Genomic DNA, 16,523 nt, shown 5'->3' with positions numbered 1-16,523 from the left:
AGTTGAACATTTTCTTGATTGCTCATTATAGCTACTCTGCTTAAAGCTGCATTACACTAAAATCCTTCTCTTGATTATTCGGTGATTCACAAGGGTTGGCTTCTACCTTCTTTGTGGAAACTGTGGGGATTTGTTATAAGCACCGGCCAACTGGTTCTACAGGGTGTCTGTTAAGTTATTTTAATTATGTCTGCCATTTCTATAAATGTCCACTTTTTTTTAATAAACTTTTTTTTATACTTTATTATGTATGTTTGGAAGTGCAATATTCACAGGAGGTGTATTTTGCTCTTTGGTGTGTGTTTGCTGTTTCATTCCACCATGTTGGTGATTTTTCTGTTGGGCCATTACTCCGTAATAGCACTGATTACATTTCTTCTAATGTTTTGCACTAACATCTTGCTGTGGTGTTTTTACTAAACATACACAAAGGGGGAGGATGATTGACAGGCGCATATGAATGTCACCAAGCCATATGACTCCAGACAGTAGTTTTAGGTGAGTGCCTAGGTGGTCCTGATACAACCAAACTAATACACAGGAACCTTGTTATATGTGGTGTCTGAATGGGGTAAAAAATGCATCAAGATGATTAGTCCTGAGAGGGCTTGTGAGTGGGATGGGTGGACTAGGTGTGCGGGGAAGCGTCAGAATACTCCCAGTGTAACCTAGGGCATTAAGCGTTGTGTTTCCTGACCCCAAGGATAGTTATGGAAGCTTTGGGCAGCAGGTGTGTGCTACACAAACCAAAACAGCCTGTGACATGTTGGTGAGTGATGGGCAAATTCACAGTATTGGTGTGTAACCTCATTCTTTGTCACTAGAGAAATGGTTGCCAACATCCCAATTACTTCCATGTCTTCAAGCCATGTGGCAGACATAGATTTATAGGGATTTTACCCTCTATAAGAGGCACTACAGAACTGCTTTTTTCTTCTTGCAGTAGAGCTAATTCGTACATAAATCTATTAAAAGCCTCAATCTGACATGAGTAATTTTTCTCATACATAAAAAAGCAGACTGATTTTGACACATTTTTTTTCTACTTTTATCTCTAAAAGTTTCAAAACTAGTTCAAAACAAGAGCAAAGCCTTTTCTGACTTTGTGCAAAATTCATGAACCATGTGCCTCATTCCAATGAATTTGGTGCCAAAAACAGCAACTAATACACCAACACAAAAAAGGAAAGTGTCTTAAAAACCCTACAAATGATGAATTGAAGCCATGGTCTACAAAAACTGTGGACCTGTGAATAGCTTCAAAGATTAAGGATAAATGTTCTAACAGTGAAAACCATGGATCTTAACACATGCGTGACCCACGGACATCTGAATGAGGGACAAAGTGAAGCGATCATTACAAAATGACCTGTGAGGAAGTGTGAGTGTAAAAAAGCCTAAGAGGCAAGAAGAAAAATTGGCAGATTTCTATTTTTTTTATTTTTTTTTAAATAAAGATCACAAAGAAAAAATGCCAAAAATGTGTGAAAAATACATGTAACACACAAATCTGATTTAAATATTACTTTATTTTCAGCTTCCTTTTAACATGAACATTACAGAGATATTGTCAAATTTTCCATAAGCAATTCTAAAAAGAATGGCTTACCCATTTGCCCCATCGTAATCTCCACCAATTCCAACCGATTCAGGTCCTGTTAAATTTTTAATGTAGTCAAAATGGTCTAAAGAAAAAAAAAGTTTACAAGTATTGGATTCACAAGTATTTTTTAGTTTATGGCTCAGCAAGTTTTTATTAAGGAACTTGCATTCACGAAGAAAAGTAACTTTTGTAATATTTCAACATTTTAAAAGTAAAAAAGACATATAACAGGAATAGTCTCTAACGAGGAACAGACATAGACAGAATAGAGCCCCTGTGTAATGGGCCATTTGCAGAGTAATAGCTCATCATAATGCACAATTTCTCCAGCAGTATTTCTTTAAAATCCTTTAAATTGTGAGGTGATGCCTCCATAAGTTTGAATATTTAGCAAACTCCATAGATGCTCAGATTGATTGGTGGTTGAAGGTTAAGGTCAATACCTAGAACCTTTCTTATGTTTATCAAACCATTAGTAAGTAGAGATGAGCGAACATATTTGCACGGAATTTAATTTTACACGAATATGACAAAAATAGGATTTTGCTAAAATACGGATTTATTTGTAAAGAGCTTCCGTGTGGATGGCAGCCACTGGCCACCATTTTTCTGAACTATAAAAGCCATCAAAAGGTTAAAAAATAAAAAAGATCACTTTCACTCATCTCTGTGGCCCCTCCTTTCCACATTGTCAGCCATCCTCGCCACCATGAGCGCTGAATTCCTCCTAACACTAGGACAGAACTTCCAGCTCCGATGAGGTCTGGGATGGTTCTGTGCATGCAAAGACAAGGCACACACAGGATCCTGGGCATTACCAGAGTTGGAAGTTTCAGCTAGTGTGAAGAGGCTCAGGGATTCATCATACATGATGGCGATCAGAAGATCAAACAAGGACCAGACAAGTGAGGGTGAGGTGGGGAGGGGCTGGAGAGGTTGACTGGTGAGGTGAGTAAAGGTATTTTTTTTTTTTTCTACATCTTACATTTATCATGCTCTGGAGTCTTTTTAGAGACTCCAAAGCATAATATGGTAATTATAATAAGGGACATTAAATTCAGGAAGAAAAACATCTCTGAAAATCAAATTTTTCAGGGAAAATCTGCGTAAAAAGGCAAAATTGGGTTTTGCCTGATCTGCTCATCTCTATTCCTAAATATTGTTTTTGTGATTGTGTCGTGGTACTTTATCCAAGTGAAAGAGTAATAATTACTATTTAAATAATTAGAACCAAGGTTTCCCAGCAGAATATCCAACTGCATGCATCAGCTTGCCATCTTTTTCTAAGGTAAGTAATGCTGACAACTGGCCTTCTACATAGTATAATAAAAAACAAGACTCAACAGACCAGTCCACCTTTTTCCAATGCTCTGTGGTCCAGTTCTGATGCCCCAATGGCCAATGCCGGTTCTTTCACTGGTGGACAAGGGTCATCATTGGCACTCTGAATGGCTTGGAGTTGCCCAGCTTTATAAACTGATGTCCCCTGTGTTCAGATACTTTTCCATCATAGCCATTAATTTTTTTAGCAATGTCAGCTTCAATAGCCGTTCTGTGGGATCTGAGTAGATGACATTGAGCTTTGGGCTAGCCACTGCAAACTGGTAATATTTAATCAAGATCTACTATTTGGTGGATGCTCTAATCCAGTTATCATGCTCTCACAATTCGAGCCATGTCAAAGCTGCTTAGATCTTTAAGACTTGCCCATTTTTACTCTTTCCAACACATCAACTTCAAGAGCTGCCTGTTCACTTCCTGCCTAATATATCCCACAACCTGAGATGTCATTATCACAAGGTAATCAATATGCAAGTAACCTCTTGCAAGAGCACAGCAACTCTAGTGCCTCTGCCACCTATTGGAAGTAGCAATCCTATAAGTCAATATAGATACTTTAAAGTGCCTAACTTTGTGACTTAGGCTATGTGCACACGATGCAGAAATGCTCTGGATTTTTCCTGAGTGTTTCTGCATCTCCCTGGCAGAAAAAAACGCATGCGGATTTTACATGCGCTTTTCCTGCCAGGGACAAGCGTATGTTCCGCGTTTTTCACATGCGAATTCTCATGCGGGTTGTCAAGCGCTTTTCCAAGCGCTTTTAGCATCACTTGGAAAAGTGCTTGACAACTTGGTCACACTATATAAATCCATGCAACCGGCATGTATTTATATAGTGTGACCAAGTAATAGTTAAAAAGAATGGTAAAAAATAAAAAATAAACATTATACTCCCCTTCGGATGGCCCCCGGTCTCCTTGTCCAGTGTGTCCGGTGTGGTGGGCAGCTCACGATGGTCTAAAACAGAGGTGCCCAACCGCCGGTCCGCGGACCAGGACCGGGCCGTTGGGGTTTTTCAGCCGGTCCGCGGCACCGCCACAGACAATCACTAAACATTGACAGTGTGCTCTGGTCTGCGGTGGCTCAGAGCACACTGTGTGGGGTGGATGCTGCCCGCTGTTCTAGACTCCAGCAGGGTAGACCTGTAGAGGACCTGTGATGACATCAAGGTACATAACTGTGATGTCACCACAGGTCCTGAAGCAGGATGAAGCAGGGGCGGAACTATCGCCCGTGCAGCCGGTTCATTGAACGGGGGCCCCGAGGGCGAGGGGGCCCCTCCAGCAGGGCCGCCATCAGGGCATGACTGCCCTGACTCCAGTATGGGCCCGGCCGGTAGGAGCCCCCTCGGAGCCCCCCTCTTGTGCGTCTCTCTCCTCATGGGGCCCCCGGCCCCATGCAAAGTGCCGGGTCCAGGACATCTCATAATTCCTCTGACTTCCGGTCATGTGACGGCGCCGTCACATGACCGGAAGGCAGGAGAACCTGGTGTCAGCGATTTGGACGAGCGCCAGGATTCTGCAGGGATCGCATGGGGGTAAGTATAACAAGTTTTATTTTTTTTTAAATACAATTAACTAGGAGTGGGGGGAATGGGAGATGCACATGGGGGGAGGGGAGAGATGAGAGATCCACATGGGGGGGAGGGGAGAGATGAGAGATGCACATGGGGGGAGGGGAGAGATGAGAGATGCACATGGGGGGAGAGGAGAGATGAGAGATGCACATGGGGGGGAGAGGAGAGATGAGAGATGCACATGGGGGGGAGAGGAGAGATGAGAGATGCACATGGGGGGGAGAGATGAGAGATGCACATGGGGGAGGGGAGAGATGAGAGATGCACATGGGGGAGGGGAGAGATGAGAGATGCACATGGGGGAGGGGAGAGATGAGAGATGCACATGGGGGGAGGGGAGAGATGAGAGATGCACATGGGGGGAGGGGAGAGATGAGAGATGCACATGGAGGGCAGGGAAGAGATGCACATGGGGGGGAGGGGAGATATGAGAGATGCACATGGGGGGGAGGGGAGAGATGAGAGATGCACATGGGGGGAGGGGAGAGATAAGAGATGCACATGGGGGGGAGGGGAGAGATGAGAGATGCACGGGGGGGATGAGAGATGCACGGGGGGGATGAGAGATGCACGGGGGGGATGAGAGATGCACGGGGGGGATGAGAGATGCACGGGGGGGATGAGGGATGCACGGGGGGTGGATGAGAGATGCACAGGGGGTGGATGAGAGATGCACGGGGGGTGGATGAGAGATGCAAGAGGGGTGGATGAGAGATGCACGAGGGGTGGATGAGAGATGCACGGGGGGGATGAGAGATGCACGGGGGGGATGACAGATGCACGGGGGGATGAGAGATGCACGGGGGGGATGAGAGATGCACGGGGGGTGGATGAGAGATGCACGGAGGGGGATGAGAGATGCACGGAGGGGGGTTATGTTTACATAACTTTGTTGCCTTATGAAGGGCGGGGGGGCCCCCCAAAAATTTCTTGCACAGGGGCCCACTACAGTCTGTGTCCGCCCCTGGGATGAAGTAAATGCAGCTGAACAGCAGCTGTCAGGACAGCTGCCCTGTCCTGCTGCAGGGCGTGATGGGGCCTCAGTGATGCGGCTCCTGGCACAGCACATTATGTGGGGCTCCTGGCATAGCTCCTGGCGGGGACCTGGTCTACACTATATGATAAGTATGCACTAAACTCCAAATCCCTCCATTACCCTGCCCCCATATGACCAAAGCACCGCCCACCCCACCCCCCCCTTGCTGGGCCATGGAAAAATGATCTTGCTTCAAGCCGGTCCCTGGTGCAAAAAAGATTGGGGACCACTGGTCTAAAAGGACCTTCCATGATGTCATTTAGTCATGTGACAGGTGACCATTGCGAGCCGGGGAGCCAGGACGCATCATACAGGAGACCGGGGGCCATCAGAAGGTGAGTATAATGTTAGTTTTTTATCTTAAAATCTTTTTTTTTTACAGGTACTATGGTACCCGGGTCTGGAGGAGATTCTCTTCTTCTCCAGACTCGGGTACCATCCGCACATTGAATCGCTTAATATCCGCATGTGCACATGTAGTCATGCAGAAATTAAGCGATTCAATGCAAGTCAATGGTGGCAAAAACGCTGCGCTTACACAAAATAATTGGTAGTGCTGCGGATTTTTCCGCAATGATAATGGTTATCATTGGGGAACATTGCAGACCTTCTACCAAGCGTTTTTTAAGCGTTTCTGGAATTGCCGCTGCGTAAACGCTTAAAAAACGCATAATGGGCACACAGCCTTAGGATAAGAAGACAATCCAGAAATTCCATTTGCAGACAAGGGTTTCCGGTGTTTGTCCTCATTAGTGCAAAGCAGGAGAACTGGTTTGGTTGGCTGAGAGGCTCCCAAAAGGAAGCCTAAAGGCCCCGTCACACTAAGCGATGCAGCAGCGATCCCGACAACGATACGATCTGTCAGGGATCGTTGCTGCGTCCCTAATACATCGCTGGTGAGCTGTCAAACAGGCAGGCTCACCAGCGATCAGGGGAGCAGCGACATCGTGGAAATAATCTTTCCACGATGTCCTGCTCCAGTTACCAGCCTGCTGCTGAAGCAGGAGCAGGCTCGTAACCATGATAAACATTGGGTTACTAAGTGCGCGTGTGCCCCTAGTAACCCGATGTTTACCATGGATACCACTCTGCTACGGTGCGCGGGAGGTTACCGTTCACCTTAGCAGAGCCGTATCCATGATAAACATCGGGTTGCTAGGGGCATACGCGCACTTAGTAACCCGATGTTTATCATGGATACGACTCTGCTACCGTGAGCGGTAACCTCCCGTGCACCGTAGCAGAGTGGTATCCATGGTAAACAGCGGGTTACTAAGTGCGCGCGTGCCCCTAGTAACCCGATGTTTACCATGGATACCAGCATGATCGTTGGTCCCGCTGGTCACACACAGCGATGTGTGCTGGCCAGCGGGAGGCCAAAGACCAAAAAATGGTCCAGGACACTTTGCAGCGATCAGCGACCTCACAGCAGGGGCCTGATCGCTGCAAATTGTCACACATAGCGACATCGCTGGTGAGGTCGCTGTTGCGTTACCAAAACCGTGACACAGCAGCTATCCCGCTAGCGAGATCGCTATGTGAGATGGGGCCTTAAGGGAAAAGCACAGAGAAACACTTCAAACACTTCTTCAAATTAAGTTTCTGGTTTAGCTGCTTCTCCTAAGTCATATGGGAAGGCCCATTAAAAGGTTGATATTGACTTTTAGGATTACTACTTCCAATAGATTGCCTAGCATTCCAGTCCTCCTGCTCTATGAAGAGGCTACTTGCATATTCAAATTCCCAGGAGAGGATTCTCTGTTACCTGCAGTGAAACAGAGCTGCCATGTTAGCACAAGTATGCAATCTGCATACTTCTGGACACATTCCAACTAGATGTGCGAAGCTTAGCTCAATTCACTTGTATTGAGTGAGGCCGCACACATCCAGTTGGAATGTGGCAAGAGGTATACGTATTGCATATTTGCAGTCACATAACCGCTTGGTTTCACTACTGGCACAAGAAAATCCTCACAGTGTGCGCTGTATGCGTTGTGGGGGTTCACAATTCTTCAGTCACATAAACTGACTGCAGATTTTCATAAAAAACTTGGACAACCCCTTTTAAATGCTATGTAACCAAGCTATCAATATTAAAAATGCATTTCAAAATCAATACTATGTATTCTTTAGGGAGTTTTTTTTTCTCCTAAAGTATGGTGCTTTTTATCAATGGGTGGGTTTTACAATTCGAAAAGAATAACAGAACCTCCTCTATTTATGTACTGACAGCCTTCATAAAAATGTTCATAAATCAATACATCAGTTACATAAGATGTTTGGGGATTGCATGAAAGAGTTACATAGAAATTCAAACCTGCCAATGTAGATATGTTTGCGGTTTTGCTGCATGCAATGAACTCTGTATGAAAATTCACCATTACCAATCCTCCATTCTTTTTCTGAAATCAATAACAAAAACAAACAACTCAAGTGAAATTAACTTAGAAAATAGTGTGTTGTCAGTTCGGCATCAGCAGCCATTTAGGAGCTTAAATAACTCCAACTGATCTTTAAGTGCCATAAGATGCTGTTAGGCTATGTGCCCACGATGCAGAAATGCTACAGATTTTTCCTGAGTGTTTCTGCATCTCCCTGGCAGAAAAAAACACATGTGGATTATACATGCGGATTGTACATGTGGATTGTACATGCGTTTTTCCTGTCAGGGACATGCGGATGTGAAGCGTTCTTCACATGCATTTCTGCATGCGGAATGTCGAGCTCTTTCCAAGCGATTTTAGCACCACTTAGAAAGTGCTTGACAACTTGGTCACACTATATAAATCCATGCAAACGGCATGGATTTATATAGAGTGACCCGAGAGAATGTAAAAAAATAAAAAATAAATCTATACTTACGTTCTGATGGCCCCCGCAGTCTTGCTTCGCTCGGTGCTGACTGCCGGCAGATCACGGTACACTGAAGGACCTGCCGACGTCAGCGTAGCGTGACCCGTCACATGACTATGACGTCAGCGCAGGTTCTTCAGTCCATCGCGATTTGCCGGCAAGGGAGGACGAGCACACCGGGGGCCGTCAGAAGGTAAGTATCATATTTATTTTTTATTTTATTCTTTTTTTTACAGTTTCTATGGTACCCGGATCCGGAGGAGAGCGTCCTCTCCTCTAGACCTAGGTACCATCCGCACATTGAAATGTATGGAATGCGCATCTACATATGCAGTGATGTGTAATCCATGCGGTCTAATGCAAGTCAATGGTGGCGAATACGCAGCACTTCCGCAAAATAATTGGTAGTGCTGTGTTTTTTTCCGCAATGATAATCCGCAGCGGAAATTTCTGCAGCATGGGGGATATGGCAGGCCTTCTACCATGCGTTTTTTAAGCTTTCTGCAGTGTTCTTGACACTGCGGAAATGCTTAAAAAACGCATCGTGGGCACACAGCCTAAATGTATTATCTTGTCAAAGTATAGACAGTTACTGCCAGCATGTGGTCTTACTCTTAATACATCAAGAATGGTATAAACAGAGTGGCTGATGTTTTCTTCTCTTCTTTATATATGTTACTGTAAAAGTCAGAAGGCCGGTAAAACCTAGGATTTACCGGTCAATCTGGACATTTACCGAAAGTACAATTGGACTTTTACCTGTGAAGTCTTGGTAAATGTTAACATTTACCGTCGAGCGTGGTAAAAGTCAGAAATATCAGGTGTGAAGATAGAACATCTGACTTTAACCAATCGCAGTTGGTAAATGTGCACATTTACCACGGCTTCTTGGTAAATGTAGCTGAGAAGGGTTGTAAGCGCAGTTTTACCAACACATGCTGGTAGTTACTTTTACCAACACATGCTGGTAAATGTAATGATTTACCAATTCGCCCAGGTAAAAGTCCAAAATCGTTCGTTTATATGGAATACATCTGACTTTTTCCAACGCTGTTGAGAAATGTTAAGATTTACCAAGACTTCACCGGTAAAAGTCCAATTTTACTTTTCATTTTGAGCTTTTACCGACGGCCTCGGTAAATGTCCACATTGACCGGTAAATCCTAGGTTTTACCGGCCTTCTGACTTTTACAGTAACATATACATATATATATATATTATATATATAATAAAATCATTTTTTTTTCTATAAAAAAATGATTGTATGGAGTACGGAGTTGCATGCTTGACTGCTTATCCTGTATATAGTTTATACATTTTTCTAGCTGAAACACAGAAGATACTTTAGTTACATTCTTCCAATATATAAGAATTAGCATTGGTAAAATATTTAGCATGTCTCTCAATGTCTCAGTTTTTGATTTTACGTAAACATAAGGCTTGTAATACAGCTAGTAAAATAATTGTAAGACATTGAATATCATCTCAGGTTTCATTGGATGTAATTAAGCTTACCAACTTCTTTGTTACTTTTTTCCAAACGCTTGAGTCAAAAGTCATGAAAAGACCCAAAATTTTCTAGAGACTGTAATGCGGGTGTCTCTGCCTCCTACCCACATTTCCCGGCAGAGATGCCAGTCCCCTGAACGCCGCGGCCCTCTGCCAGAGGGTCCAGCTCCGGCATCCTCCTTCGACGCTGACACAGCCCAGGGTACGCACACAGCACGCAGATCCCCGGGCACTGTGCTTAGGGCGCACTCGCTCCCTTCCTCTTAAATGGGCCGTGCATGCACCGTCCTAAAGTGTCCGGGGCCAATGGCTCTGGCTATTTAAGGCACCTCCTCCAATATGGAGGTGCCTGTGCAACTTAATTTGTTTGGCGTTAACACTTTCTGTATTTCCAGGTCCCAGTACATGTACTTGCCCGCCTGCCTGTCTATCAGCCGAGCCCGCCTGCCTGTCTATTAGCTGTGCCCAACTGCATGTCTATTAGCCATGCCCGCCTGCCTATCAGTCATGCCAGCCTGCCTGTCTAGTACCCATGTCCGCATGCCTGTCCATCAGCCGTGTCTGTCAGTGCCTGCCTTCAGTCCTTGGGGGTCAGCTGCCTACCATAAGAGGTCAATTCCGGAGTAGCGCCTGGTCCACCTTCCATGTCCCTCCTTGGATCACGGAGTCGTTAAGCCGCCGTAGATCTAAGGCCAGATTCGGTGAGGCACCTAGTTAGCCCCTCCAGTCTCTCCTAGCATCGTGGCACAATGGTTCCACCACCAGCCCCGTTACAGTTTGCACAGGCCATGGAATCCGCTCAATCCATTGTAGACCTATACCAGGAGGTCTCCCGCCTGAGGTCTTAACACGACACAATTCTGTCCTTTTTGCAGACTGTGAACTCCCGCCTGGATGCGCTGGCCTCACCCGCAGCACCTGCCCCTACACGGGCGGTAACTACTCCGGCGGCATCTCAACCCTGTAATGGTTCGGGACTATGACGGTCTGCTCCTCCACACTATGGTGGGGATCTTGCACTATACTGAGGATTCGTGAAACAGTGCACGCTGTACTTCAAAGTCCTGGCTTCCCAGTTCCCGTCAGACCGGGTCAAAATAGCCTTCATCATGTCCCATCTTACTGGTGAAACGCCGGCATAACTAAATCCCCTATGGGATAGAGGGGATCCACTGGTGTCAAACCTTACGGCTTTCTTGGAGGCTTTCCGAAGAGTTTTTGATTAGCCTAACCGAGCATCCTCTACGGCCTCATCTCTCCTTCGACTGTGTCAGGGAAACCAAACAGTGGGCCAGTATGCTGTGCATTTCCGCACCCTCTCGTCTGAACTTGCCTGGAACAACGAGGCCCTGGTGGCCACCTTCTGGGAGGCTCTTTCAGGACAAATTAAAGAAGAACTGGCCGGTCGCGACCTTCCTACCTCTCTGGATGATCTGGTGCCTTTAGCCACACGGGTGGACATTAGGTTCCAAGAACGTACCAAAGAGGTGGTTTGCGAGAGAAGCTTTCCACGCCTAATGCCTAATTTTCAAAGGCCGGTCTCACAGGTAGCCTCTGTCTCAGCGTCTTCTCCAGAATCCATGCTGGTTGATCGGGTGACGATGGTCAAGAGCCGCCAGGAGGTTTGTCGTGCCGAAGGGAAATGCTTTTATTGTGGCAGTTTCAAGCATTTTATCCACTCCTGTCCTGAGAGGCTAGGAAGCTCCAGAGCCTAGGGCTGCTTGGAGAGGTCACCCTGGGTGAATATCAGTCCTCTCCATCCCTGACTCTCCCAGTCTCAGTATTCTGCGGCAACATCCATTTTGATGAATCTGCCTAACTGGATTCTGGCGCCGCAGATAATCTCATTCAGCAGGCCATGGTTGAGCTGTATCAAATTCCTACCCAACACCTCCCGGATCCGTTGATTGTCTCTTCGGTGGATGGGAGGGCCCTTTCGGAGACCATCTTGTTCATTACTGAGCCCGTGGTGCTCCAGGTAGGGGCGCTCCACTCAGAGAAGATTTCCTTTTATGTGATGTCCAGCCTCTCTCACCCTTTGCTACTAGGTCTAGCTTGGTTGAGAAACCATGAACCAATCTTGAATTGGAATCCGGAGAGGTGCTCTGTTGGGGTTCAGATTGCCATAAATCCTGCCTGCTTCCCTCTTGCCCAGTTTGACCCTCAGCTTCTCCATCCAAATTTCCTGGCCTGCCCGCACTCTACTGGATGTATGTAGACATCTTTGACAAAAAGGAGGCGGAGACTCTACCACCCCATAGGCTGTATTATTGTCCTATTGACCTTCAGCCCAGCGCTTCTCCTCCTCGAGGTCGGATTTAGCTCCTGTCACAGACTGAGACCCGTGCCATGTCTGATTATGTAAAGGAGAATCCTGCTAGGGGAATTATCCGGAAATCCACCTCTCCATCTGGTGCGGAACTCTTCTTCGTCAAAAAGAAAGACGGGTCTCTTCGGCCCTGCATCAACTATAGGAGATTGAATCAAATAATTATAAAAAATAAGTACCCGTTGCCCCTCATTCCCGGGCTGTTTGATCGTCTCAAAGACACAAAAGTCTTCACTAAACTTGACCTTCAAGGGGCATACAACCTGATCTGAATTTGTTCGGGAGATGAGTGGAAGACGGCATTCAATACTCGGGACGGCCACTATGAGTATCAGGTAATGCCATTTGGACTCTGCAATGCCCCAGCAGTCTTTCAAGAGCTGGTAAACGACATCTTCTGGGATCTTCTCTACATGTGTGTGGTAGTGCATCTGGACAATATCCAGGTGTTCTCTCCTGACATTGCTTCACACCGAAGGGATGTTTGCCAGGTTCTGCAGACAGAGGCTTAGGAAGAACTGTCTGTATGCCAAATTTGAAAAATGTGTTTTTGAACAGACTTCTCTTCCATTTCTGGGGTACATATGTGGCACCCCAGGGGTCCAGTTGCCACAGTGGCATTGCTTCCCTCACAAGGGGTGATGAGATGCCTGGAAGCAAGGATGGGTCCCTTAATCAGGTATACCAGCATGCAACACTTTCCTGGCTTCAGACCAGAAAGGGGAGCTCCTCCCCTTAGCAACTGGAATCTGGAGGCGGGGTTAGTTCGAGTGAGTTGAGAGGAGTTGAAGACAGGACAGTGACAAGGAAGGACATGGGGAGTGGAGCAGTGCACAAGCTCACCCCAGAGTAGAGAAGCGCAGAAGAACTGGACACCAGAGTCCGAGGTTGTGGGGCACTGAAGGCCCAGCAGCAGAAACCGGAGGGCAGGAGACTGCAGGTCTCCTGGCCCCATCAGACACCCAGCGACACAGCAGCACAATAGGGCCCAGCACCGCCATGTGGGATCGACACATAAGGAAGGCCCGAGCAGCCTGCCATACGGGTGAGGAACAGACATTTTACTCAGGAACGAGGGCCGCAGCATAGCTACAAGCAGCAGGGCCAAAGAGATTAGCGCAGAGGGAAGGCCTACAACTTCACCTGGTGAGGTGGATCCCCGACCTGCTTCCAGGTCGCCCGGACCTCTACTACCAGCTAGTACCCGTGCCCCAGTCTGCTTAACAACCGCAAGTAAAGATAAGAGGAAACCGCCATTAAGCTGTGGACTGATAATTATCTGTGCCATCACCTGCACTACACTGCACAGCTACATCTACCTCATCACATCATCACTACCATGCCCTGGAGCTTAGCTCTGCCTGTGGAGAGCTAAACCAACTCTGCTACGTCACCATCAGCTCAAGAGGATCTGCACCGCAGCGGCAGCCCCATATAGATGCATACCACAGGGGCATCACAAACATTATCTATATAAAAACTTTATTCCCCTTTTTACTTTTCCCCTTTTATTGACCGCCCTGGGTGACGGACCGGGTCACCGCCACGTGACATCCCCCAGCATCGACCGGCCCGGCTAACGAGTACCCCACGGCCCAGGGGGCGCGTCACATAATCTCGAAGACGGGCTTGAAGATGGATCCCGAAAAGATGTCGGCCATCCTCAAGTGGCCTCGGCCAGACGGTCTGAAGGCGATTCAGCAGTTCCTCGGTTTTGCAAATTATTACCTCCCATTCATTCCTCACTTTTCCTCCCGGACTGCTCCCATTTCTCCTATGACTCGCAACGGAGTCGATCCTAAAGATATGGACCACTGAGGCTGAAGGTGCTTTTGTATCCTAAAAGCAAGCCTTCTCTTCTGCTCCAGTTCTGCATTGCACTGACAGTAATAAGCAATTTTTCCTGGAAGTCGATGCTTCCTCCTTAGGGGCTGGAGCCGTCCTCACCCAAAAATCCTCATCCGGTTGCATGGTGACCTGCAGTTTCTTTTCCAAGCTCTTCTCCTCTTCTGAGCGTAACTACTCCATAGGAGACCAGGAGCTGTTGGTGATCAAACTGGCAGGAATTAACTTGATGGGGCTTTGCATCCCGTGATTATCTACAGGGACCATAAAAATCTTTCCTACCTGCACTCCGCTCAACGGCTTAATTCTTGACAGGCAGGCAGTCCTTGTTCTTCGCTCGCTTCAACTTCTTCCTCCACTTTCGGCTGGCGGATAAAAACATAAAATCAGATGCGCGTTCCAGATCTTTTCTGTTGTCCGATCTGGAGGAGGATCTGCAACACATCGATCCCTCCAAAATCATTACGGTTACCTCATTGGACCTGTCCCAGCTAACATCCCAGTAAAAAGTATGTGGCGAAAGCAGATAGAAAGCGCGTCCTTCTTTGGGGGCACTTGTCCAAACTGGTGGATCACACCGGACAAAAGAAGACAGTTCTGCTCATTTCCCGACATTACTGGTAGCCGACCCTACACAAGGATGTGGCGAATTTCGTCTCGTCTTGTTCCTTGTGTGCCTGGAATAAAACTTCTAAACAACTCCCGACAGGTCAATTACTTCCGTTGTCTGTACCCTCCACACCTTGGCAGCATATTGTGATGGACTTCATCATGGATCTTCCTGTATCAGCTGGTTGTACGGTCATCTGGGTAGTTGTGGATCACTTCTCCAAGACTGCTCACTTTATTTCTCTGTGCGGTCTTCCATCCACACCAATGTTTGCTGAAAAGTTCATTCTTCATATTTTCCACCTTCATGGTCTGCCTGTGTATCTAAGGTCGCGTTCAGTGAGGCACCTAGTTTCGCCCCTCCGGTCTCTCCTTGCACCGCGACACAGTGGTTCCACCACCCGCCCATTACAGAGACACATATGCCATTGCTTTAAATTGCCCACATCCAAAGAGCACCCTCAATACCCTTAAATTATGAGAATGAATTTGTTCGGAGACTTCAACCCCCAGAATTCAAAACCAGTACAGGCTCCAATATATCAAAACAGATGAGACAGTGCGCACTATGCCAGTCAAGGCCCGGACATCCTTTGAAGGAGTGGAACTGCAGGTCAAACCCCAGGGGAGGGGTGGGGGAGTCATGTCACGATTGCTGGTAGCCCATATGTAATAATGGGGAAGGGCGTAGCCTTCCCTTGGCACTGAGGTAGTTAAAAGAAGTGTTCCTGTAGTTAGACCTCTCTGAACTGTTGGTAGGCCAAGCTAAGGGGTTATCTTCAGTGGTCCAGTCAGCAGAGTAAAGGGGGAACTTAGTGCCCTGATCAAGCCTTGAGTGATATAGAGCTTGTTCCTGGCATAATTCCTTGTGGGCTGCAGTACCTGTAAACAGCCACAAGATGCCACTGTCCTGGGTGCAGATGTCAGGTTGAGTCTGCTAGCAGTGTTACAGGCAGTGATGGGGTTAATGCTGAGTGATGACAGCTCACAGAGGGTGGGCACTTTAGGAAAATCCCTGCTTAGTTTCCAGAAGCAGGAGGAGATGTTCAGTAAGAGATAGGACAGTGAACCGTACGGGCAGCCTGAATATATAGTGGCTGCTAGGGTAGGCGGGAGCTCCATACCCTCAGACAGTGGGATCACCAGTGTGAAAGTCTCCCTACGCAAGAGTAAGAGTCCAGTTATCTGTCCGGAGAAACTCAAAGGAAGTATTGAGGACCCGGGGCACTTCTAGTCTGCAGGAAGCAGAGGAAGATAAATAGGACTCCAGGCTAAGACGTGGGGGAGAGATCGGATCCAGATCACTGTTGGTATTGCAGAAGAGTCTCTTGGGCTAGAGATTAGAGTCACAGAGATGCTTCACTTAAAGAGGGAACCAGGGATGAAGATGTTGCAAGCGTCTGTGAGAGAGATAATAAGCTGTCGGGCCTTATCCATTATATCTGCCTGTAAATACTGTACATATTCCTCTTCCCCAAGTAAAGTCCAAGTTATGGTTAAGAATCTTGTGTCCTCTGAATTTATTGCTGCCCTGGTCCCAGAAGAGAAATGCCTGGAGACAACCGTGATCAGATGGTTTGAAGTAAGTGGAGAGCACCACATACACAGCCACACATCAGAGGGAGTACACGAATTGTCTGTAGGGTGCCAGAGCGAGAGGGGGCTACAGCTCGCCCACGACTACCTCGCTGGGGCACCTTACACGTATGTTGGCAACCGTGTGCCATGGACGTGTGTTGGTGAGATGCCAACAGTAACAGAAAAAAATCTATTTTTGTACTCTGTTGAGCTCTGCATATAGCTGAATTTCACCGCCACAAAA

At 47.0% G+C, this 16,523-nt stretch overlaps 1 protein-coding gene across 3 annotated transcripts in view; it reads right to left on the bottom strand.

The window, feature by feature from the left end:
* The window catches only part of LOC141173657 (dipeptidase 2-like), a 621,939-nt gene that overhangs the window by 144,519 nt on the left and 460,897 nt on the right, over positions 1-16,523 (bottom strand). For all 3 annotated transcript variants that reach the window (XM_073657957.1, XM_073657958.1, XM_073657956.1), the window contains exons 8-9: positions 7,874-7,958; positions 1,610-1,685 (exon numbers count right to left, since the gene is read on the bottom strand). In XM_073657957.1, the coding sequence (XP_073514058.1) occupies positions 1,610-1,685; positions 7,874-7,958 (161 nt within the window). The remainder of the gene's footprint in view (positions 1-1,609; positions 1,686-7,873; positions 7,959-16,523) is intronic.

Source organism: Phyllobates terribilis, unplaced genomic scaffold (genome assembly GCF_046119375.1).
Source record: "Phyllobates terribilis strain yellow unplaced genomic scaffold, ASM4611937v1 Scaffold_13__5_contigs__length_258822181, whole genome shotgun sequence".
In the NCBI taxonomy this organism is placed as follows: Eukaryota; Metazoa; Chordata; class Amphibia; order Anura; family Dendrobatidae; genus Phyllobates; species Phyllobates terribilis.
This window is presented reverse-complemented; position numbering and strand designations above follow the sequence as displayed.